This window comes from Spermophilus citellus (assembly GCF_964194105.1).
Source record: "Spermophilus citellus genome assembly, chromosome: 13".
Taxonomy (NCBI): Eukaryota; Metazoa; Chordata; class Mammalia; order Rodentia; family Sciuridae; genus Spermophilus; species Spermophilus citellus.
The window spans coordinates 87281464-87307941 of NC_138193.1; the positions used below are offsets into that span (position 1 = coordinate 87281464).

The following is a 26478-nucleotide window of genomic DNA, read 5'->3' on the forward strand; positions in this document are numbered from 1 at the left end:
CTGCCCTCGCCTTATCATTTTAACAGAGTTCCTCAAGCATGAAGCCCATAAAGTATCCCGTTTCAGGTTTTGTAAGAGCCCTGGTTAGGGATCCTTAGGGTTTTCTAAAATACCCTGCATGAAATCACCTCAAGGGAAGGAGACTGGTGAAAGGCCTTGTTTATTTAACAACATCCTCACTTTCCTTGCAATATCTTCTAGTGGGCCATTTGGTTCAATACTCTGTCCCACTCTAAATGAAAAGGCGAGCATTTGGAAACGAAGAACCCCCTGTAAAGAAGCAGCTAGAAAGACAGCTCAGGTTCCTACCTGGCTTGGCCCCATGACTGTTTTGTCTGTGTGTGTGTGTGTGTGTGTGTGTGTGGGTGTAAGGGGGGGGGGTGGCCAGAGATCTGTAATCACATTGGACTGGTCAGAGCATGAATTTTAATCTAACTGTTCTCATTCTTTCCATGAGCCAGCCTAGCAAGACATTACAAGGTAAGGACCAAGGAAAAGCTTTGTCCTTGGGCTCCTTGGGCGGTCTGAACCTGCCCTGCAGGAGACATTGAAATGGGGGGGGGGGGGAGAAGAAGAAGAAGAAAATGGATTAGCTCAAAGCACTGACTGGAAATTCCAGGTACTAATAACCCTTGTATTTCACAATTGTCAAAGTAAGTTTCTTTTACTAAAGTGCCATATTTCTTTATCCTTTATTCTTAGAATAATTCTCGACTGTGCCACTTGTGGGGAGGTTAAAGTAGTCCTTCAATAGAAATGTCACTTAACATTTAGCAATTTGCCTAAACTGCATTAACATGGTATTGATGCAAATAGCATTAGCTTTCAGTCATTTTTAGAGGTACACAATGGTTATCCTTAATTACTCCATGAGAGAATCAAATCTACTTCAGCACTCATTATTTATTGGGCAGTTTCTCTGAAGCAAGATTTTAAAAGGGAGTAGGGAGATGAAGGATTCTATAAAGAGAAATGCAAAGCCCCTGTTGTGGAAAAGGAGGCCACGTAAGAGCCCACAGAGGGAAACAACCATGTTTTATAGACAGAAAGATAGAAGAGGTCAGGGAAAAATATCAATTTCTCTTAGAACTGGATCTATCCACAGTCAAAAATTTGACTCTTTTTTGTTTGTTTTTGTTCCAATGATTTGACATGAAGTCAAAGTAGTTTTTTTTTTTCCTAACCATAAAGATAAGACAGGCTTGTTGTAAAAAAATCATGTACTATGCATAGTAAGAAATCCTCTTTTATTCTCTCTCCAGCAGTTTCTGGCATACAATTTTGGTATGTAGAGTTTTTTTTCTCTGCCTTCATTCTTACCTCCAACACACATTTACAAGAATAGGAGAGGGACCCCCACATTGCCTTGTCTCCTGCTTCCTTGACTGAACATTCTGGATAGAGCAGACTTCTCATGTCGGTATGCGCACATTTGCAGCAACATTTTCACAGCTGTGTGGTAACTTTAACCGATCTTCTAATGATGGATAATTAAATCATCTCCATTTATTTTTCTATTATGAACAACATCTGTGTCCATGATTCTTTTCACCCTTGGCTAATAATTACCTTAGGATATCATATTTTTGGAAGTGTGACTACGGGGTCATTTCTCCACACTCTGCAGCAAGCTGTGGATTATCAGTTTGTAGTGCAAATTGAGGGAAGAGTGGCGTTTTGCTGTTTAATTTGCACTCATTTGGTTCTTAGCGAAGGTTGAACATCTTTTAAAAAATACATTTAGGAGCCATTTGCAGTTCTACTGAAGCTTGCCTGGCCATGACCTTTCCCCATTTTTCTTTTGAAATGCTTATTTTTGGTTTCTTTTTCCCCCTTACTTTTGAAAAACTGGATTTTAAGAAAAACCTTCTCCAGACACTTTGGGGAAAATAAATTTCACAGGTGAGAGAAATGTTGGTAAGAAGGAAAATAGTATGGAGAAGGACTAGGCTCTCACTTTCCCAATTTCCAGGTTTGCTCTTCTTGGTTGCCCTTGTCCAGAGGGTGGAGCAAAGGGTCATGCCATTGCAGTGCTTTGCCACTAGGCTGCACTCTTCCTCCCCTTTCTGGTATATTGGTGGTTGGGATAGACTGGCTAGATCAGCTGAGGCAACCTAAGCAAGCAGGTCTTGAGATGGAAAAACACTACTTAGAGGGCAGCCACTCCATCTTCTAAGCCTGTGAAGTGTTCACCTGACCCTTCAGGGGGGCCTGGAGGGACTTTCCATATTTCCCAGAACTCTTTCCTAAGCATAACTTTGGATCTGCTTTTTAGGCTGCTCCCTCTGGCTCTGGGATGCAGCATGGTGGCTGTTTGGCTCCCAGGGATACCAGTTCCATCCTTGACCTCTCCCAGGAGGAACAGCCTCAGTTCTGCCCCTGTAAGAAGTCTCTGTCACCCTGGCTCTTGGCTCCCTTACTTTCTCTCTTGTTTGGTTTGCATATTCATGGGTCAGTGAAGTGGCTGCAATGTGTCCAGCCTCACCTTTAAATTTTTTAAAAAATTGGTGCATTATAATTATACATAAGAGTGGGATTCCTTGTGATGTATCTGTACATGCACAGAACATAATTTGGTTGGTTTCATTCCCCGATACCTCCCCTTCCCCTCTCCTCCTCCCTGCCCACGATCCCCTTCCTTTCCTCTGTTGCCTTCCTTCTATTTTCATGAGATGCCCCCAAGCCTTTTCCCATTTTTCACTCTAGCTGCCACATACAAGAGAAAACATATGACCTTTGACTTTTTGAGTCTCAGTCTTCTCTTCTTGGGCTAGGAGAGCCTCCAATCATCTGCTTCCAAGTTTCTACTCTCCACCAGCCTCCTTCTAAGTTTACACATCTTGATGAGAGGCTGCTTTTGACCTATCATAGGGCAAAGATGACTCATAGATCTCAAACTCAGGTAGCTCCTGTTCTAGCTACACACTTGTCAGGTGTTCTAAGCTGACATGACCTATTGCAGGTATCTTAGTGGGATGTGCCCAATGTCCTAGAACAAACATTCGGCATATTTCTCTCTCTCTCTCTCTCTCTCTCTCTCTCTCTCTCTCTCTCTCTCTCTCTCTCTCTCTCTTTTTGAGGTACTAGGGATTAACCCCAGGGGCACTCACTGAGCTACATTCCCAGCCCTTTTTATGTTTTTTATAATTTTCAGACAGTGTCTTGCTAAGTTGCTGAGGCTGGCCTGGAATTTGCGATCCTCCTGCCTCAGACTCTTGAATCACTGAGATTAGTCATGTGTTGCCATGCCTTGCTCAATAAATATTTCTTTCTTTCATACACACACACACACACACACACACACACACACACACTCCTTTATTTAATTTATTTATTTTTGTGTGGTGCTGAGGATCGAACCCACTGCCTCGCATGTGCTAGGTGAGTGCTATATGGCTGAGCCACAACCCCAGCCCCCCATAAATAATTCTTAAGTGAATAAGTAAACAAAAATTTGCTTGAGTGCTCCATCCACAACCATTTTTAGAACCTTTTGACTACAGACACACACACACATATATATATATATATAAGAAAAAAAATCCCTTGATGAATACAATAACAGCAACTCACTCTCAGAAGCTTGATGAAATTTCTTATCATTGGCAAAGTATTTTCAATTCATTTGAATCAAAAAAGGGAGTTATCTAAATACTAAATATTTGATATAGTTGGGCTACAGTATCAAAGCAAATATGAACTGCCATACATTCATGTAAGTAGAGTGGTAGTTACCTGGGGCTGGGGGGAGTGGTTTAGGGGAAATGGTGAGTGACTGTTCATGGGTGTGGGTTTTTTTGGGGGGGATGATGAGAATGTTCTAGAATTGACTGTAGTGATGATCACACAACTCTATAAAAATATACACTGAAAATGAGTGAGAAAATTATGGTATGAGAGTATCTCAATAAAGCAGTCATTGAAAACACCCATTGAACACCCATTTTTTTTTTTACTACTTTTTATGGTTACAGAACACTCTTTGAGTGAGCTATACAAATTGACCATCGTGGTGCATGATGCACACACGCTTGCTCTGAGGATTCTTCAAGCAGAGTGTAGTCAGCATGAAAGTGGGTGCTGGGCAAGTTCAAAGAAGGAACATTGATGGGCTAGGAGGCTGATGTCCAGTGCTCCTGTCCCAAGCCAGGAATAATGAAGCCTTGCCAGGCTGGGAGCCACTACTTCAAGTTTCTTGAGATTTTCCACAAGCCCAGCCCAACTTGCTCCCAGTGTTGCCAAGTAAATATGCCACATGTTTAATTATATGTGTTATGTAAGAATTGACATCCTCCAAGAGGTACAGGAGCAACTTATTCAGATACCCAGACATTTTTGAAAGCATTAAGGACTCTAAAGTCAAGAGCCTGAAATTATAAAAAGAAAAACTGGCTATGGGACCTCTGTAAGCCTTGGGTCACCTGGCGTCCTTTCTATTTCTCTTTTGCTTTTGTTGCCTCAATTAAGTCACAATAAGATGGTGGGTAGATGTTGTCTGGTATATTTCAAAACTTCAAAAATTATTTTTATGATATTCTGATTTGGAAACTTTATATCACAGCTTTTTCCACGAGTCTTCTATAAAATAGAATAATACTAATCTCTGTTTCATAGAGTTGTTGAGAAGACTAAAACAATGTATGCAGTGTGCCTGGCCCCTGGAATGTATGGACAGTGTGCATCCTGCCATTTATTAGTTGCAGAAGAAGTTGGGCAGGTCTAGCACTCTCTAATCTGGACATCCCATCACGTCCAGGTGTGCTTTGTCTGGGCCCGGGTGTTTGGGATGCCTCCCTCCAGCAAGGGGAATCAGAGAGGACCCAGGCTGCTGGACTTTGAATTCCTGCTTCGCTATTTTTTGCCCTGTGACTTGGGGCCAGTTTCCTAACTACCCTATTCCTCGATTTCCTCATTAATACAGTTAATACTTCAATTAAGAAGTAATATATTTACTTTACAGGTTGCTAAGGATTCCATAGGTTATTCTGTAAGTTGCTTGGAAAAGTGCCCAACACATTGAAAGTGTTGATTCACCTTGTGTTAAATAAAAAGATGGATAGACAGTGGGGGTCTGCCAGGCAACAGGGAAGGGCCAGGCTACACGGCAGTCATGATTGGAAGCTAGAGGTCAGGCTGAAAATAACAAGTTCTGGAGATTTCTTCCTAGAAGGAAAAAGTGGCATTGGTGGGAAATACTCAGAAAAAAAAAAAATCTCAGGACAATAGAATTCCAGCTGTGGAATCCCCCCACCCCCGCCAGAAACTCTTTGAGATGAGACAGGTACCTATTAGCAGTGCTGATGTAAGCCTATGTAGAAACTTGAGATTGGATTATCAGATGAGTTTTAAGGCCCTGTTGATGTGATGCTGCTCTTTGATAAAAATCTAAAACATGATTTAAGCAACAGATAAAAGTGGTCAGATAAAAAGAAATTAGGACAGAAACAAAAAATTTCAACTATTTGACTCTTCCTCAAGGTTTTTTTTTTTTCCCCCCCAAATATTTGAAGACTTCCAGCTATAAACCATTTGCCTCTTAAAAATACCAAAACCCAGCCAGGTGCAGTAGTGCATGCCTATATTCTCAGCAACTGGAGAGACTGAGGCAGGAAGATGGCAAGTTCAAGGCCAGCCTCAGCTACTTAGTGAGACCCTGTATCAAAATTTAAAAAAAAAAAAAAGGAGTGGGCAGGGAGGCTGGAAATGTAGCTCAGTGGCAATATACCCTGGGTTCAATCCCCAGTACCGAAACCAAATCAAACCACACCAAAAACCAGTAACCCAACAATAGTTACATAGAAACCTAGGATCCCTTCAAAAGAGCTTTTGGAGAAACTAGGGTTTTTGTAATAGGCCAGTTTCATGTAATATCCTACCTTTGAAAGCACTGTAAAAGTAGTCCTAGTTTGATTACGGGAAGACAGAACCACATACCAACTCCTGGTGCAGGTCTCAGCTGCTCCCCACTCGCCTGGCTGAAGAGGTGGGGGCTGAGCCCTACATGTCAATGTTCAGAAAGAACTGTCACTCTGAACATCCCCAAATCCTACTCTTCTAGTACACAGCAACACATGGTTCACCTACTCACCCATCTCCCAGCTCCCATGGCCCACAGGATGAGGTCTGGGGCTGCTGGTGGCAGAGGTTGCAAATGGGAATGGCTTTGGCAAGGTGGCGTGGGTGACCTCAGCTGCTGGCATAGCCAGAATCTGCATCAGGGTGACTGGCTGTGCAGTTGTCCCTGGAGCAGATGGCCTTTGATAGGCTTTTGTGGTCTCGCCTGTAAGGAAATGGAATTATATACCAGGGCCTGCAAGAGTCTATAGGCTCTTGGAGGACTAGAAATCAAATAAACGTTCACTGAACACTCGCTATGAGCAGAGACCTGTGCTGGCTGCTGTGCAGGGGGAAATCTAGACAAATAGGCTGCAATTCCTGCTTAAAGGAATGTTCAATCTCAGAGCAATAGGCCAACCAACAAACCAAAGACCAAATAACAACAATATACTTAACTGACAGTTAAACACTATAGCAACATAGACATAGCAGAACATGATTAGTTGCCAAATTAATTTGCCAGGCACCATGAAGAGGGTTTGTGTACTCTATGACTTACTCTTAGAGATTGCATTCTAGCTGTTCTAGTTTAAGTTGGTTCATTACCAGTTAACTAACTCCTCTGGGCCCCAGTTTCCTGGTCTATAAAAACGGGTAATGAACTGACTCCATGGTAAAGGAGCATCTAGATTCGTCTTCTAAACTGTGCTCTTCATCCACATGTGATGACTTGGAATGCTTCCACAATTTGAGGCTCTGCCATATAGAAAGTCTCAATTCATTAGTGATCTGGTTGCCCTGAGGGGATCTCTGAAGGTTCAGAGGAAGAGGAAAAGTGGCTACCCATTGAATACTGGGGACTATCTTGAGATCCTAGAAGGAGATGCCCTGCAAGGTCAATAGCACCTCAGTCCTGTGGGCCCCAGTGGGGTCTGCCAGCTTCTGTATCTCTATCTCTGGTGTCTTAGGACTGCTGTAAGAAAACATCTCAAACTTGGTGGCTTACAAAACCAAATTTATTCTTTCAAAGTTCTGGAGGCCAGAAGTCCAAAATCAGTATCAGTGGGACAAATTCAAGGCATCTGCAGTGCTGAGCTCCCTCAGGGAGGGTAGAGGATTCAATGTGTTTCTTGCCTTGTCCTGCTTCACCTGGTGGCTGGCCTTCCTTGGCTTTTGTCATCTTCAAGCCTAGCAGCCTCAATTATTTCTCAGCCTCATCTTCACATAACCTTCTCCTTTATGGGTATGGAATTATCTCCCTCTGCCTCCCCTTGACAAGTGTGCATATGATGGCTTTTAGGGCCTACCCAGTTATTCCAGGGTAATTTCCCCATCTCAAGATCCTCAATCACATTACAACATATGAGAAAATATTCACAGGTGCCAGTGGTCAGGACGAGGGTCTTTGGGGAACGGGGAGCATATTTTGTCCTGCCACAGTATCCTGGCTCCTGCCTTCACTCTGCTTAGGGATGAAGCACTTTTTTGGTACATGGAACAGTAGGCCAAGGGGGGTTGCATCTGAGACAAGAGTAAAGGAAATGTCATAAATCAGGTAGACAAGGTAATGGAAATGTCAGAAATGTCCCTCTTCGTGGGAACCATCTCACTCACTCTTCACTGTTGTTCAGCATTGTAGATTGCACAGCATCCTGGGAAAGTGGTGTCAGAACCATAGTCCTGTGGACAAACTTTTGGTGGGTGTTCAGATCCATTGCCAGGCACCAGCATCTGCTCCTTTCTCCACTCTGACACTGTCACTTTCTTGAGAATCCCAGCACTGACCAGGAAGGGCAGTCAGCAAAGAGTGAACCTGGAATTCAGCCAGTCAGTCCACTCTGGCAGGCATTAGCCAGTCAAGGCAGGAAGCAAATCCCTCATTCACCTTGATGGTTGCTAATAGTTGGTCTCCTTTAAATCTGTCTGTAGATTGTGCCAGACAAGTCACTAAAGAGTTGGAGGCCACCTTGGGGGGTCAGCTTGCCTTCCAGTCTTCAGGCCATTCTCAAGCAGGACCAAACCTGCCTGATTTATGACATTTCCATTACCTTAAAGGGTCTGAGCTTCCAGAACAAGTCTAGGGAAGTGTTTATTTTCTCCGGAACATTCCCCTGTCTTACACTCAGGAAAATGCTAACAGGCATTGATGCCTCTTTAGGGAGATGCTGGCCCAGGTTCAACCTTCATCCAGGGAAAAGCCATATAACAGAATTGCTTGTACACTTTAGGAAATAGGATATAAGAATTAATTTGAAGAGAAACATGTAAACAAGCTGATGGTACTCAAAAACTTAATTAATCTACAGTATACTAAAAATAAAACTTTAACTAGCAAATAGTGAACATTTTAAAAGTTATTGCATATTAAAAACAAAAATTATCTCTTTTTTTGGGGTACACCATTGGCTAATTCCAAGGCTTTAGAATACCTTATCCTTACTGGTGTGCTCATAATGGTTTGCTAGAGAGAAGTAAAATATCCTGGGGACAGCCATTGCTGCACTTAGGACGCAGGTGCTGTCAAACATTTTGTAAATTCAACCAACATGGCCATCTCTCCGGTCTTCCATGAGCTGTTTCTGCCTGCTCCCCTTCACAGATCTGAAATGGCTTTAAGAGGGAGACAGAGGGAGTCACTTTCCCTGCCCCAGCCTTACGAACACAGCGCTTAATCTGGTCCAAAGGGAATTCTTCATGGAACCAGATTCTTTTTGAGCAATTTGAAGTAAAACCCATAAAATAGTTTTTTTCTTTCCACATAATCTCAGATACTTGGTCTCTCTTCAAAGTTTCAAAGATGTTCATGGGAAAGCTTTTCAAAACTTCCCTTAGACTCTCTATTCTTTTGGACATAATCAAGAACAGCCCCAGAGAGCTCCTTCCTACACCTGGCCCCTCGGCAGAATCACCGTGGAGGTGTTATGAAGGCAGACTTTAGGGAGCTGCTCACAGAGATGTCAACTCACTGAATCTGAGGTGGGAGGGGGATTCTGATTTGGGAATCATAGCCAGGGCCAGGCTCCACTCTGGGCTCTCCCTACCAGCCCTGCCACTAGAGCTTTCTGAGCCTGGTTCCTTTTGTTGTACCATGGCCATGGTCATACCTACGTGGGAAGGTTGTTGTCATAATTAGAGGTCAAGTCTATCGGGGGCTCATGCACACCATGCTTGACACATGGCAGGCAGACATTCCATAAGTGGCAGCAGCTGACATTTATCCCCATACTAAGTCTCCCCCTCTGCTGGTGGAAAACAGTGTTCTCACTAGGTGTCAGATATGAGGTGAAGTGAAGGAGACAGAGGTCAGAAGCCTGAAGCCGGTAGCTGGTTTAGCAGCAATGTCTGGAGATAAGAGTGCTGGGGGAAGATTTGGTTCTTCCTATCACTAACTCATCCCATGCCTCGGGGTTAGATATGAGGGCAGGAAATGCAATATTCATTGAGCACCTACCATGTGCCACATTTCAAAGTCCTCTTTTACACAAACATACACATTTAATATTTATCATGATCCAGGAAGTTGACTGAAGTATTCCTATTTTTGAGATAAGGAACAAGTTTTCCAAGAGGTCAAGAAATGTGTTTAGGCTCACATGGACACATAGGTAGCAGAGCCAAGATTTGGACTCTATGTATTTGATTCCAAGTCGATGCTTCCTCCCTGCCTCCTTTTTCCATAGAAGGGGAAGAAAATGGGAGGCAAGTCTTGGGAAGGTTTAGGATCCCTAGACGTGGTTTTCATTAGAGGTGACCCAGAGCCCTTTGAGATCTCACAAAGCTATTGTCTTCTATGAGAGGGTGAGGAGTGGCCTTAGTGGGTAGGTTTGGGCAGTGAGGGCAGAGGTTCCTAGAAAGTCAAACTTAGTGCAATAACCTTCAGTTTGGCTTTCTTCCAGGTGAGGGCCTTAGCATTTGGCCAGAGGAGCTGGGCAGGGGGTGGGGGTGGGGCGGTTTCTGGCTGTCTTGCTCAGTAGCTTCAAATAAAGATTTACTTTCCCTTTTCTTGCTATGGTACCAGGAATGTGCTTTTCATTTTTTTTTTTTTTTTGTAAATTTCTACAAATGACCACTTACCTGATTTTATTTAGCTCAGAGTAGATGGAAGCTCTAGCCAAATAACAGTTGCCCGCCTGATGCTTGCTAACTGCCTGGGGGAACAGCATGTAAATCTCAGGTACTGTCTGTCCTCAGCATGAGCTGCACCAGGCAAATCAAGATGCCTTCTATTTTTCGAGTGAGATAATTTTCCGCAGAAGAAGGTTATTATGCTTTTGGGGGTCGTCCTAACCTGATTTACCTGTTAACTCACATTCTTGGAGAGGCAAGGAAGCATTTTACGTGGGCATGCTGGGTCCTGAATGGTCTCCATCCCTTCTGCTTCAGCCAGTTTCTAAAGGAATTTAATCGTTTAAGGCAAAGCAGCAACACGAGGGGCACTCTTTTGTGATTCTCACTGGAATTTTTTATTTGAATTGGTAAAAACCTACTCCATGGTGGGCATGAGATTTTTTTTTTTTAAAGCCTGAGGTCCCTCTATCTTGAAACCAGGCAGGACCCCAAGCCTCCCTTTTAGGTTGAAATGCTTATTATTTAGTTCAGGGTCTGGCACACTGCAGGTGCTTAATATGTGGTTACTGTGTGAATGAATGAAGGGATGAACGTAAATCTTGAGACTAGTCATCTAGTGATAAGGAGCTGATAGTAATACTTGGTGAAACTGTTACAGAAAGTTGAAATGGCTTGGTAAAGGGACAAGTGACAAAGCAATGCCTGTTTTAACTGTGGCTTTTGCCAGTTTATGAATTTACATAGCAGCCAATTTCACAATGAGTACCCAGGCCCACCTGCACTTCTCCGGAATGTTAACAACAGATATCAGCAACAAGCACTTGCTGGGAGTGGATGGTGTTAAGCTTGGCCACAGTGCTGGGGTAGATGGAAAAGTTTTGGAAATGATCTCTGCTATGAACATAGAAATCAAATGCATTCTTTAACACCAGGCATCCCTTGGTTATAATTCCTCTCTCTCCCTCTACAACTTTACCTGTTACCAGGTGATACAATCAGAGTATGGGCCAGTTAGGACAATGCCTTGGGCAAGTTACTGAACCTCTCTAAGGACCAGTTTCCTTATCTGAAGAAACGGAAGACACTGGTACTCTGTTCCGGGGTTATTGCACCGTAGGTGGCACTAGAGAAAGTACTCAGTTCATGGCTGTTGTCATAGAGGTTGTGTGAGACCCTTCCCATTGTTTAGAATTGAGCCAGAAGGGCGGAATGACCCCTTCCTAAATGAGAAGATGTGTCCCTGAACTTCCCCTACGCTGGGCCATTGCAGTACCATCTGTGCCATCACCAACCCCTCCTCTCTCTAGCCCAGTGAGCAGAAGGAAAGGTCCAGAAGAGGGAGGGCTCAGTAGCCAGGTTATGGGGAGTGCAGTATTCAGGGCAAGAGAATATTCCCTCCCTTCCTTCATGTTTTGTCCTCCCCAGGACAGAAGAAGGTGCCGCAAGAATCACTCATCTATGTGCAGGGAAGGGAGCCGGGCATCTCACTTCCTGCCCTCTCCCTGAGGCTCAGCAGCACAGGCCCAGCTTATGTGCTGCAGAAGCAGACTTGGCAGGCTTTTAGGAGAGTATCCTGGGAGTCTAGAAATACTCTACCCTTTGGGGTAAAAAGAGGAAGTGCTTGACCTGTGGCTCCTGAGGTTAGGGGCTTACTTGAACATGGGGATTCACTCTGCTCTAGGATCTCCAAGAAGGGGACGAGAGGACACCTGGAGTATCCTAGGCCAGCAGTCCTTAAATGTGAAGAAGAGGAAGGTGACCTCACTCTATCCCACAGTTCTCAGACCTCAAAGGGGACCAAAGGGAACCCTACAATTCCCAGAGCTCATATTCAGGGGCTGCCCAGAAATAGCAACCCTTATTTCACTGCTGTGTACAAGTGTGGATTTCCAGGGGTGGGAGGAAGGGGTGGGGGCCCAATGAGAAGGTCTAGGACAGATGGACAGTACCCCTGTGCCCCACACACTTCAACGACTCAGAAATCACTATGTGAATAGAAGTTGCTGGGCTAGGGGAGACAACAGGACACACCTCTTAAGGATGTCTCTGTCATCTGTTCCTCTTCCCTGTGTCCACACTCAAAAAGGACAGGTGATATCTCAGAAATGGTCCATAAGACTTGCAGCTTGTAGATTGGGGTGGAGAAGAGCTGTATCCTTATAACTAACCACATCTAGATCACCACCATCATTAAAGATATAGATGATATAAAGATATAGTAACTAGGAAGACAACAACAAATTCCTATTTGTATGTCAATGCTGGTCAAATTGAGAGTTTCTGTATGCACTGGTATTAAAATAAGAAAAGTCTAGGATAGTGATTTAGGGAGGAGTTTTTGGAGCCAGACTGTCTGGGTTGAACTCTCATCTCTGCTACTTTCTAGCTGTTTGGCAAAACGAGATAACTTAACACCTCTGTGCTGCATTTTTCTCAAACTGTACATTAGGGCTAAGAATAGTACATGCAGATGGTAGTCTGGGGTTGATTAAAGGCAATGATCAGGTAAAGGTCTAGGAACAGTGCCTGGCATACAGCCAGTGCTCAGTAGATGCTAGCTTCCACTGCCATTCTTAAACCTGTTCACTCCACATCCGTGACTAGAACCTCAGCTACATCAGCTCATCCTGTAAGCTGCTGGGAGCAAACACCAAATCCCACCAGAAGGCAGGTCCCAGACCACGATCATGCACATGAGTTCTTGATTAAACACTGAAATACGGACAGAGGAATTCCTTGGCCTGAGGTCTACCTGTCCTTGTCTTGCTGTTCCCATGGAAGCCGGGTGGGCACAGTCCTGCAGACAATGTATTTTGGCTGGGGTTGTTCAGATTAGCTGCTCGCTGTTATCACAGAAGCCACCTCGGTCTCTTTGCTTCCTCCCTTCATTTCATACTAAGTAAATCTGGCTTTTCTCCTTTTAGTTGCCAGGGAACATTTCCAGACAGAATGTCATGTCATCTTCTAAAGCAGCAATGCAGTGAAATTCAAGGCAGCAGTCACTCCAAATGAAAATGGCACAAACGCAGGGACAATCTCAAATTGTGAAAACAAAAAAAATTAAGCCTTCACTCCTTAGTCCCAGATGTCTGCTCCCATTGATGTCCGTGCCATGCTTCTGGCATCGGGTAAAATATCACCAGAGTCAGTGTGGCATGACCAGTTAAGATGTTAATTTGGACACCATCTCCTAAAACACAATATTGCTTATGTTTACGAACTCAGAAAGTTTAGATTAAATCACAAATGAACACTTGCCTGCTTTGGCATCTGGGCTTTTGGATGATGAATACGTAAGAGTTGATGGGTAGGTTACACCCTTTTGGGGTTTACTTTCTGCAAAAAAAGAAAAAAAAGATTTATTTCTAGAGCTGGAGATTTTAGATGATTCTATACCGGTAAGTTGATTTCCTCCTTCCAATTTATCTCGAGTTCAATAAAATCAGTCTCCTTTGTACTGACTTGTTGATTACAATAAGAAAGCCAAGTGGCATTTTGTTTTCTTGTATGCCCTGTGTTTTATTAATGTTAGAACGGAAGCAATAAAATCTCCATAACTCAGTCGTTTAGCAGTAGCAACCCTTATTTCACTCATGATGATGTGACCTGTAAGTTAAGGTTTCATGCATGTGGCTTTGAATGCTTAATTATGACAGCAGATGGACATGAAATGCTGCACATTCTCTCCTCCCAGGTGCAAGGGCTCTCAGGTCCCCCACAGGCTATACGTGCATGGCCATCTCTCATTCTCAGACTGCGCTGATCAATTCATACTTTATGGTGTCAGAGAAAACTGAAAGGTAAATATAGATCAGCCTTGAAAATAACCAAGTGTTGCCACCCAGGGAGAGACTTTAGATGCCCAGAGAGGGTGTGGATGGTACTGTCTAACAGGGAAACAATGGAAGCATAAAAAGGAAAAGACATTAGGTGATCCACCGGATAAGCAGCACTAAGCTTGGCAGGATGCAAACTGCCTGAGAAGGCTGCTTCCTGCAAAAGTCTTCTGACCACGAAGAGGAGCTGCCTGAAATTCCAAGGGAGCTTTGTTCTGCAATTAAACTGAGAGTGCTGGTGGAATGCAGTAATCCCCCCAAAGGCAAATAATTTGTCTGAGTTGGTAGCTGTTGAATTCCCAGGGCCTCAGGCAGTGTCTGGCATGTAAGGGCTCCCGGAGTCCTAATTCCTGAGGCTGAGGAATGACGCCCAGGCCTCTGTGAGGATTCATACACCCCAGGAGGAGGGTGTCCATTGTGATCCGTTATTTACATGGAATAATGGATGCATTGTGGCTCTCGACCTGAGGGAATTCTTTTATTAGAGGATGAAGGTTGTAGAAGACATGGTAAGGCACAAAAATCCTGGCGGGTGGGACTAAATCTTGCCAAATATCCTATTGGCTCAAGAGATTGTAGGGTCTTAGGAAGTGCCTGGGCCTGGGAGTCAGAAAAAAATCTAGGTTCTAGGCTTCAGTTTCAGTTTTCCTTTAATTAAGCTGTAGCAGCTTCCAAGACTCTTGTTTTTACATTCAGAAAATATGAGTAATGGTATGGCCACTACTTAACAACACAAAGCTGTAAGAAAAAAAAAAAAAGCTCATGGGTGAGTCAAGCAAGAATTTTCAGAGGTGAAAAGATTGGGTTATGAGAGCTTTAACCTAATTGGTGAATTAATCTTCTGTTATGGATTAACTAGTTAATCACCTGTAGGCAGGTAGGTGTGGCTGGAGGATGCAGGTCACTTGGTGGCATGCCTTTGAGGTTTATAGTTTGTCCCTGGTGAGGAGAGCTCTCTCCGATTCCTGTTTTCCATGTTCTGAGCTGCTATTCTCTGTCATGCCCTTCTACCATGTTGTTCTGCCTCACCTTGGGCCCAGAGCTATGGAGTCAGCCATCTATGGACAGGGACCTCTGAAACCATGAGCCTCAAATAAACTTTCCCTCCTCTGTGTTATTCTCGTCAAGTCTTTCGGTCACAGAGATGAAAAAGTTGACTAAAACAATATATTTAATATATACTGAAAACATATATATCATGTACATATCTATAAAGATGCAAAAACTCATTCTGGTGTAATCTGTAAGTGCCACTCACAGGCAAAATGAGGCAAAACATTTGGGGTTATTGGCTGTAGTCACTTCATCTCATTAAAATCACCTGGGGAGTACAATGTGGCATTTCCAAGTTCTCCACATGGGTCCAAGTATGCTCCCAATAGATTCTAATTGGGGCCATTTCAGAACCCATAAGGGCCCCACGGCTGTGGGCCACATTTTTATTAACAGAAAGTAATCAGACACATCATCTCCCTGCATTCATTATTCTTCTCACCACTAAAACCTAATGTTTCTGTTTCTATTCAGAAGGAAAAAGAGCATGACCTGAGTTTTCTGAAACGTGGATCAAAAACAATTGGGGGTCTTTCACTGACTTTTAAAATCCCAGGACTGTCCAAAGATCATGCTGACCAAAAATACTCATGCCCCTCAAACCCAGTTTCCCAAAGCAAATTAATTATAGGAGCACAGTGACCTGTAAAAATTAGAAATAAAAACCTAGAGAAAGGTCATAAGGATTCTGACATGATCCAGTTAAACTCGTTGGCCATGAACCTCTGAATAACGGGGCGTTCCTTGGCTGCAGCCTTCTGCCGCAGTGCACTCCGTAACTCATCCATTCGAGAGGCTTCCTAGCCACCGCAGAAGCACAGATGTTTATTATCGTTGGCGAAAAGTACTTTCGGTTAAATGTCACTAGGAGGAATGAGGGGAGATGGAAGTTGAAATTTATAGGGAATAATCTCAGCAGATTGATTTTCATTTTAAAAACCTAAAACATCTCTTACTCTCATGGAATTAATTTTTTTCTTTTAAGCCTCTGGTGGGAATCTTGAGTTGCAGGCTGAGCCCCTTAAGGTTGAAATGCTCTTATTTAGCCAGGGGTTACTTGGAAACACCTATGTGGAGAGTATATTTCTTTCTGTCTCAACATATTTGTATTCTAGACAGTAGCATTTTCAGATGGTCTGCTCTGAGTTCTGTTATGAGGCAAAGACCCGCAATATTGCAGTTGATGCCCTTCCACTATCTGATAAAAAAACCTATCCAATTTGAACCCGAGTTGTATAGAACCTGGCAGGCAACAGGGAACAGGGATTGTTCAATTTGAGAAGAATCCTCAAAGGTCTGTTTTTAGTTGTATTACAACCTTGACAGTTGGAGGGTAGTCGGGTTTAGGGCACAGGATGCCTAACAATGCTAGAGAACCATCCAGGCTGGAAGACCTAGTATGTTAGGAGACATTTCTCTGCTTCAGTTGCCTCTTCACAGGTGGCTCCTACTCAGGAAAGTCCCATGACAGTTCCAGGAAGATTTGCTAGAATCTAGTTTAAGATCCTGCTGAACTGTCTTAGAGAAAATGGGAGATTCAGGTCCTAAACAGTGGAGGTTTAAGTCAACATCGGAGACTGTGTTGTGCTCAAACGTTGATGGGGAATATGTCCAAAGCCCGAGGGGCCCCTGCTGGCCAATCTCATAAAACGTGAGCACCAATCAGGACAGTGATAATAATATACTGTATTTAAAAAAGCAATCCACCAGTCCATAGTCCACATTAAAAAAAAACACACAGGTTGAGGAGAGGAAGAAAACTCCTCTTTATATAAGAATACTAGCTAATAAATGTGGAAGGGATGACAGAATTAGGAAAAATTATAATTTTGCAATTACAGTTGGCCCTCTGTTTCCATGGATCTCTGAATCTGTGGATTCAACTAACCTCAGATTGAAAATACTTACAAAAAGAATTATGTCTGTGATGAACATGTATATACTTTTTTCTTGTCATTATTCCTTAAACTATATATATATATATATATATATATATATATTTACATGGCATTTACACTGTATTAGGTATTATACAAGTAATCTAGGGATGACAAGAAGTATATGAGAGGATGTGTGCAGGTTATATGCAAATAGAATACCATTTTACGTAAGGGATTGAGCATCCTGCAGATTTTGGCATCCACAGGGGATCCTGGAATCAGTCCCCATGATACTGAGGGACTACTGTACTAATATAATTCTTACTACAGCAAGGATGAACACTGGATATTAAAACTACCAAGTTAAATTTATTTGGGAATCAGTTAGCCAAGTGGTTTTAAAGTATCACTCTATAGATTGTTTACTAATTATGAGTATATTTGTCTGGAGAGAAATGGAATGTAGCCAACTAATCAAATTTACTATCACCAATAATTAGATAAGTCAACACTATGTGCCTCTTGATGTGGCCAATGTGGTATGACCCCATGGATATGCCATATGACCTATCCTTTTCAAAATATTTAACCTGAATCCAATCATGAGGAAGCAGTTGGAAGTGTTTTTCATCCAGATTATAGGACATGCTAGACAACTGACCTGGACTTCATAGATGTCAATGCCATTCATGACCAAAGAGATAGTGTGGTGGGTGATTAAAGATAATAACTGAACATGACAACCAAATGCAATGCATAACTTTCGATCAGATTGTGGATCCGAATAAAAAAAAATTATAATAAAGAATATTTTGGAGATACTTGAATAAGAACTTTTTATTAGATGCTATTATCATTTCAAGTTTATATTCTGGGTGCAGTATTGGTATCATTGTCATTTTGGAAAACGATTCCTACAAGATGTGTACTGAAGTATTTAGGGATAAAGTGTCATGTTGCTGGCAACTTTTGTTCACATGGTTCAGAAAAAAGTATTCATAGATGATAGATAGATTGGCAGACAGAACAAACGTGGTAAAATATTAGCAATTCATGAATTTGGGTGAAAGAAATATGGGTATTCATTGTACTCCTCTTTTAATTTTTCTGTTAATGTGAATGTTTTCAGAATAAAGGCTTGATTTGGGGAAATTCACAAAATTAGAAAAAGGTGGGAAGGAAGGTCATGATAGCACCCAAAATACTAGGTTAGCTTTCACTGGGAAATTGCACTACAGTGGTCATTATAGATCATTGTTATTAACTTTTTGAAAGAGAGAAGAGTGAAAATGATTATCTATAAAAATCCTGTGGCTCTAGATAGGGAGAACTGATTGAATAGTAAAACAATTATTTAAACACAAATTTAAAAAATTGAAACTAAAATTGTGGCTCAGTTTTTTTTTTCTAAGCACATGCTCCCATTTGTTCAATTTCCAGAAATCTTAAAAGATAAATGCCCAGATATGGGGCATATTAGCCTAAAAAAAAGACTAGTTTTAAAATATAAATTATTAATGCAATCCACTTTATTAAAAGTTTGATTGTACTTATAGATAGCAGCAATGTGTTTAAAATGAGCAATTTGAGGCTCTTAATAGTTCCAGATTTGACTTTTGTAGTGATTTATCATGTAAGTATAATTCATCGCTTCATGATCTTAGAAGAAGTAGTGCTTTAGATTTTTATGAGATGAAGTGGGCCATCAACAAAAGCTAAAAGCTCATTGAAAAGAGCAAACTTCACCCTGGGAGGTCATCCCAAATGCCTACTGTTAGCAGTGTTTCTCCGGCATGTGGCCATACCTGAGACGATGAAGGATTCTCTCCATCTTGGTAGGGATAAGGACTGAACACCATTGGAGAAACTCCCTTTGTAACCGGACTGTCCTGCCACTTTCTGAACAAGTATTTTTCCTCCTGAATTATCGAGCACACCACTATGAAAAGAAAAAAAAATTTTGAAGAAAGTACAGAAATGCTCTTTGACATCCACAAACATGCAAGCCAGTCTCCATCTTTATGTAGACATACAAAAGCAGTGAGGTTAAGGAAAAGTTTACCCTGACCTGCAGCCAAGCCCCAATAAGGGTGCCTCCATCAACCTAGCCTGGTACCTGACCTGCCAGGTTCAGTGTCCTCTTCCTTCTTATAGAGCCCCATCTGTCAGTCAGGAATTGGTCACCATGCCTCAAATTTCTTTTTTTCCCTGGATTTCTCATTCCTAATGGATTTTCTCCCTTTTCTTTCTTTCTTTTTCTTTTTTGTTTGTTTGTTTTGAGTCACAGTCTCACTATGTTGTCCAGTTTCAAGTGATCCTCCCACTTTAGCCTCCTGAGTAGATGAGACTACAGGCTGCACCACGATACCCAGCTTCTCACTGGTTCTTTCAGGTAAAACTTCTTTCCTGACAAATTCCAATTTTGTTTTGTGATTTCATGGAAAGAATCCAGTCATTACAAATGGCAGTATGAAATTATTAATTTTCTTAACAGAATTTATTCCCATCTGTACTTGCTCCTTCCAAAGTATGAGTCGCTTTAGAGCTCTGCTTTAATTCTAATTCCTTGAAGAGGCATTTTTTTAAAATTATATGGTTGGGAATGGAACCCTGGGCCTCTTGCATGATAGGCAAGTTCTCCATAATTGAGCGACATCCCTGACCCAGTATGGAGTTATTAAAAGTAAATTATACTTTTCGTTTCAGGCCAGGGAGGGAATATGTGCAGCTAAATTAAACACATTAAAATAGTCCCCAGTACTGGGAGTGTAGCTCATTGAAAGGATGCATGCTTAGAATACATGAGACCTGGGTTCGAGTCCCAGATCTGCAAAAAGAAAAGTGTTTCCCAAAGACTCAAAATTGTGTCTTTTAATTTCTAAGATTTCTCCAGGTTTTAAATCCTAATGTGATAGTGACTGACATGTCTATGTTGATGTTTCTTCTTCTCTGTTAGGCAAGGGGTCCACTTTGGTTCCTAAATAGCACTTTCACAGTGTCATCTCCTAGCCTCAGAGCCTAATGTGGCTTCTTTGGGTATCCATACTTCATGGCACTAGAGGCAGGGCATGAGAAAGTATGTGGATTTGTTTCTATCGATATCTTTCCCTGGCTCTGGTAGTGGTAGTTGCCATTTCCCGCCCTCCCACCTTCCTGGTGAGTCAACCACGTTCAACACTCAACTTCCCAATGACCCGGAAGGAAAGAAAGTGATAATAATACTTGACATGTGAAGCACTTAATTACTTTAAAATCATGTCACATATGACATCTCCATGTGTCCTCCCAGAAAACCTCTGAGTTGTGGAGTGGAGGCTGTTTCTATGAGTGACTGATTCACTCAAGGTCTTGTTGTTAATTGCAAGAGGAATTTGAATCCTAACTGACTCCTAAGTCTAACTGACTCCAATCCTGGACTGGTCCCTTGAGGTCATGCTACCTCTTAGGATTCAAGAGCATAACTTCATCTCACTCCTCAGAGTCTTTACTTCCTGCTCTCTCTCCACAATCGGGGGAGTCGGGCTAGTCTCTATTTGCCTGGCCAACCACGCATTTCCACTCAACGTGGTTTTGATTATGCTGCTGTTCCCCCTGGAAAATATGGTTCCATGTCTGCCTGACCAGGCCTGAGCAGCTTTCCAGGTGTACATCTATTCCCAGCATCTCCTTTCTTCTACAGATCCTTCCATTGCCCTTCACCCCCGGCCCTCTCAGAATCTTGTTCTCACAACTCCTAAAGTACTTCCTAAAGATTTCTGGAATTAATTTTATCTCTCAATTGAACCGGAAAATTTCTTATGGAAAGGACAGAATTTTATACCTTTGTGTAGGAAGGCCTATTTGTGACCTTTGGGCACCAATTATACCAGTGTTTGGGAGAGGATTGTCATGATTTCAGGATTTTGAGAGCTGATTGACTTGACATTGGTAGCTTGAAATCAACCATGGTAGGAGGAAGTATATGTGGGAAAGGGAAAATCAGGCCTCTCCTCTCCTTGCCTTCTTTTTGAAAAGTTGTTTGTTAAAAACATTTTCCAGCACACTATTGGTTCAGTCTGAAAATTATGAGGATTTTTAAAACAATTACCTCATGCTCTCTTTAACTTATAATGAATGGGGAAAATGGGAAATAACACTTACCCTTTTCTTTTTCTCCAGAGAAATCATTCTGCCCTTGGGTTTATATTATATTACACCCAGGACTGCTTTTTTGAGGAACCATGTGCCTGTGCCCACACTCCTGTATAAGAGTCAGGAGCCCTGTAGCTGTGACATCCCTTGTGAGGGCTATGGAAGACCGGAAACCCAGATTTTTGAACAATTGTAAATGTAGAACTATAGGTTCTCATGAGATTTGCGTGTTAGGGTAGAGAAAGACCTCATCTTCCTTCCTAATTGGAGGGTGCAGATATTTCAAAATCAGAGAGACTAGACCAATGTAGAAGATATACTAGCGAAGGAGGGAGACAGCTGGGAAAAGGCTGTGGGTCCACTTGTTGGCAGATGGGAGCTCGAAGAGGTTGCAATTTGGAGAATGTATGGAAATTTGTATCTTCATTCTCTGACAGAGCAAAACAAGTTCCACTTCTTGGTGTTCCTCAGATGCTCTGCATGGGGCTGCACATGCTGTTGATATCCACATGTTTCCTGTCCCTGGTACCAGGGGTTAGGGATGAGCTGATTGTAAGTGCCTTGGTTCAGAGAGAAGGAACAGTGCTGCTGTCCTAGGGGTGGGCATTTGGTCAGAAATCAGTGGGAAGAGTATTCTGCATGGAGGTGGCCTCTTCATTGCTCCATCTCAGAGAAATCTCTTTTCCCTAGCACTCGGCTCCACATTAATACAGGGTTAGTTTAGGATAAGACTTACAATGTCTCAAATATGTCCATTATCTTCTTGGTTTGAAGGAATCAAGGAGATGACTGATAAGAAAACATATGAGCTTGATAGAGTATATAAATATGAATTCAAGTTAACCTGAATTTCTAAGTCAACATATGCTCTCTCCTACCTTCCAGTTCTGACTGTGGGGAATTCTACCAGGACAGTGGCTGTAGGTCCCCAATGCACTTTTGACTCAGTCTTAAATCCTACCTCCTGAAAACAGACTTGCTCTTTTGGTAAAAAAAAAAAAAAAAAAAAAAAAAGCTAAAGTAGCAACCAAAATTCCAGTTTTTCCTTTTTTGCCCTTCCCAAGGACAGCAATACCTCTTTCCAACGAGTTTTCCCATTGTGCCAGGAAGCCACATGGCATTCAGTTGGTTGAGCAGCCAATATTGTTTCTGAAGCATTCAAGCTCTTTTCTTCCACCTTCAGCTATATTCTTCCCACCAAGCCTCTAGTCCATCCCACACCCTGGGACTGCGGAGCCCTGGTCCAGTGAATGCCCTTCCTGTTTTCTTTCCAGGGGTACACCTGTCCTTCATAAAGCCTTTTCTAACTCTGACTCCTGTGAAGTCCACATCCTTCTGGAGTCCTCACTTTGTACATTAAGGGATGCTGAGACTCCCTTGTTCTTATCAAAATGGGTCAATTGGGCTCTGAGCTGGAAGTCAGGAGAAATGAGTTCTAATCTTCAGTGTGCAAATAACGAGCAATTTAATTGACTTCCCTATGACTAATGTCCTCTTTTGAAAAATTGGCTAAAAGTGCTAAAAGTGCCTCATAGGACTGAGTTGAAGTTAGGAGAGAATCATAACACCTGGATTCCTTATCATTAAAAAAATTTTATTAGTTATAGATGGAGGTAATGCCTTTATTTTACTTATTTTTTATGTGGTGCTGAGAATCAAACCCAGTACCTCTCACATGCTAGGCAAGTGCACTACCACTGAACCACAATGACATCTTTGGTAAGGTCAAATTTACTCTGTGCCTCTGTTCTTCCTAGGAAATGTGGAAGGGTAGGAGAGAGTCAGCAAGTACCACAGTCAGCAATGCATCAACCATCTAGGATCCCAATTGGAAAAATACAGGCCACCTCAGGACAGGCTCAGCCTCTGCAGCAGATGTCACTGTCTTCACAGACATGAGAGTCGATACAGACACAGATAGGAGAGAGCTCCCAGTGTTGGTGGGCTGTATGGGCCTGCACGAGTGCGTAAAGCTGTGTGTGAGCAAGCATGTGTGTGTATCAGTATGTGTAGGAGGCATGCACATGGCACAGATAATCACATAGGGCATGCACATGTGTATTTGTGTATGTGTGTGTGTATACACTTATTTTTGGCATGAAATTGACTTTGGGGCAAAAGGGAATTTTTATTTCACAATCTGAAGTTAGGAAACAATGTTTGGTGTCATTTTGTTTACTATTCCACCACTTGTACTTAATAAGTTATCATAGTCCTGCTGCCATTGGAAAACCAATTAGCTCATGAACCCTCAGCAATAGTGGGGAAAAGGGAAGTATGAATGATCAAATCTACCAGTAATTCCTAAACTTTATCTTATGTAACTTTATTTTTCCTTACTGTTTACCCTAAAGTTTAGGACATCTACTGATGCTATGAGAAAGAATGGATTTCACATTGTCACCTCTCTTTCTGGCAGAGATAATGATTGAACAAACCATTGGCTTATGTGTAAATACAGAAAAGGAATAAGATACCAGAAGCCTGAAGAATTCAGAGACCTCATCAGGCATCCAGTTGCTGAGCATTGACTTGGGAGTCACCTCTCAAAGTTGTACTGGCAGCGTCAGGAGCATGGGCACTGTAGCTGGCTGGACTTGGGTTTGAATCTCTAGCTGATACCTTTAAACAGGGTGGCTTAATCAAAGTTATTAACTGGTCTTCATCTTTAAGAGGTGCATAATAGTAGTAGATACCACTTAGGAGGATTGTGAAGACTAAATAAGACAGCCCAGGTGAAGTGCTGGGCCCATATGTGCCAGCCTTATCCTCAAAGTTATTAAGGAAATATGCATTTCCCTATGCGTCGACCCCAAACTTACAAAAAAGTAGTCTGAGGATTTTGGGAAGGTCACTTTGCATATCTCCCCATTTGAGAAGTGACTTAGTTCAAAGCATGCCCTGTTTCCTGTCCTCCTTCCTGGATCTCAGACCAACACTTGACCAGGTGATACCTCCCACCACCCTTCTTCTCACTTCTTTGTCTCCAGGCCATCATTAGAAGCATGCTGACATTTTTTCCTTCAAACCTCTGGGCATTCTTTGGCCATATCCCTCTCATTTCCTTGCCCAGCACATAGAGGTAGAAACAAAAAATGGCTTTGGTTTGCTTTGGTTTCCTTGTCATGAACTTAAAAGAGTAGAATTCTTCCCTCCCTATTAAGGTATAAAGAGAAGTGAGCTGTCTTTTCTGAGTGTTGTGGAAGGAGATGCAGGGCCACATATGACGTCTGGGTCCTCCCTCTGGGATGTAGTTGCCAAATAAAATGCAGGATGCTCAAATTTGTATATTTTTGTTTGCTAAATTCAGCAACCCTGCACCATTGGCTCCCTGTCAGCACCTTGATTGCTAGTTATTAAGTAGCTCAGAGCCACCCACCTGTGTACCGCGGCGCCACACACACTGGAGTAAGACGCGTAGATTCCAGTGCCATAAACGTGGTACTTGGGGTCTTGGCATCCTGCTGGACATTTCACAATGAACTCAGGATTGATTATCTTTCCAGCTTTGACATCACAGTTGATCTGAGGCACAGCTGGGAATAGAAAAGGAGGTCAAAATTACAACTGTTGTATCAGCTTATATATGAGATGACTCCATTAGGTTGTAAGTGTTCATTTGCTTAATTTCTAGAAGTCAGAACCTGGGCTGACCCTGCATCCCTTCAATATAATGAAGGCAGAGATGTGAATAGAACATTCCTCAGACCAAATGCACAACAATGTCCACCTATTGCATTCAACCTGCTGGGAGCAAAAATTTATTCCTGTACTTATTTGGACAATTAATTAATTTAAGAAGAGAACTCTGGGAAAAGGCCCACTTCTAGTGACCAGAAATGTAATTTTGAGTCAATAGTGGGAGGGTACTGGGTTTTCAGAATCTGTGTTGTTAGCTCAGAAAGAGAAAACTGTAAGACAATCTTACATAAGGAAGGAAAGCTATTCCAGGAAGGGCCAACAAAGAAAACATAAGTCTTGAGGTCGGAGATGACTGGGGTAAGCCTGGTGGGAGGGCAGTGGATTGGTGGGGCTGCATCAGATTCAGGAGGTTGAAATGCTTGTGTTCTGTGTAGGATGTGGGACACCAAGGAAGGTTTTTGGACTGGGAGAGATATGATGAAAGTGACCTTGGTCCTAGAGGATTCTCTAGGCTTAGGTGCCAGGCCACTATGGGAATGATCTTTTCTCATTTGCTTCAACACTTTGTGGAAAGCTGGGAACTCCCCTGATGAACATCCAGGGAAGCTCATCCACTCTTTTCTCCCTCTCTTTGGCTTTGTTACTTCTTGCAGACTAGTGCTGTGCAATAAGCAAGTCTTCTGGAGTTGAAAGCTTGCCTGGGGGATCAGGTGGAAAACATGTTCTATTAATAATAACTAAAAAATGATGGGGTTGCATCTTCCCCACAAAGATTTTCCCTCAAAAACTCCTGAAGTAAAAGGTCCCCTAGGTAAGACAATCCTGGTGTCCTTTAAGATGGAAATGTATCCGGTCCTGGGCCCCATTCTTCAGAAGAGACTCTGCAATGTAAGCCCAGTTGTGATGGTCCCCCAGAAACAGGTCATTTCAACCATGAAAAGGCAAGAATTTGGAAGCAAGTGCGACTGTTGCGTGCTGCGACACTGGAGGGCTGAGCTAGAACTGAAGGGGTCAACTTTCCATAGAGGCAGATTTTGCCAAGAACTTTCTAGGAATTGGCATTGTCCTTAAAGGAATGGGCTGCCTTCTGAAGCAGTGAATCCCCATTGGTGGAGGTCTGCAAGCAGAATGGTTGGAGAGGATTTCTACATTGGGTGGGAGGTGGAAATAAAACCTCTCCCAGTGCTAAGAATCTGTGATTACACGCATGGATCCAGGAGCTCTGCCAGGCCACCCACCCTCTAACTGAGTTACCAAGATGGTCTCAGAGTTGCTAATGGGTTCCAGCTGTTTCCAAAAAGCACACGCTTTTTTTTTTTAACCCTTATGTACCTGAATGAGCTGAGTTACATTTCCTTCGGTCTAGAGAAAGAACAGAAATTAGAACTTCTGCTCATTTCTTATACCTCCCAGAGGAGTTTTGCCACTTAGGGCTAGGCCAGCAAGGTACTCCTTCTGGGAACAGGGGCTGAATTTGATCACAGGCTTAAGCAATTTGTGGTCTATATTAAGAAGTGGAGAACTGTGATTAAAACAGTTGGTTTCGTTCTCCTTACCAAAGGTTGTATCCTCACCACTGTTATTTCCTTTATACCTTTTGTGCCTTTCAACTCTGATACTCATGGCTGCATTTACTGTTTTGGGTCTAGGAGTACATTTTTTAAGGCAATTTTTTTGGGGTTGAAAATGCCAAATCAGCTAATTGCTTGGTCCCTAGGTGGAACTGGAGCACGTTCGATTCTCCTTTCCTTCACAGATCACTTACGCATTCCCAAATGCATCTCCTCCTTTAGATGTAAAGAAAATGAAAA

At 42.5% G+C, this 26478-nt stretch overlaps 1 protein-coding gene across 7 annotated transcripts in view; it reads right to left on the reverse strand.

The window, feature by feature from the left end:
- VIT (vitrin) overlaps window positions 1-26478 on the reverse strand; it is a 114258-nt gene that overhangs the window by 42801 nt on the left and 44979 nt on the right. For 4 of the 7 annotated variants that reach the window (XM_081264812.1, XM_081264811.1, XM_081264810.1 and 1 more), the window contains exons 4-7: window positions 24405-24561; window positions 18700-18833; window positions 13384-13461; window positions 6089-6280 (exon numbers count right to left, since the gene is read on the reverse strand). In XM_081264812.1, the coding sequence (XP_081120938.1) occupies window positions 6089-6280; window positions 13384-13461; window positions 18700-18833; window positions 24405-24561 (561 nt within the window). The remainder of the gene's footprint in view (window positions 1-6088; window positions 6281-13383; window positions 13462-18699; window positions 18834-24404; window positions 24562-26478) is intronic. The other 3 variants (XM_081264814.1, XM_081264816.1, XM_081264815.1) reach the window with 1 other exon arrangement.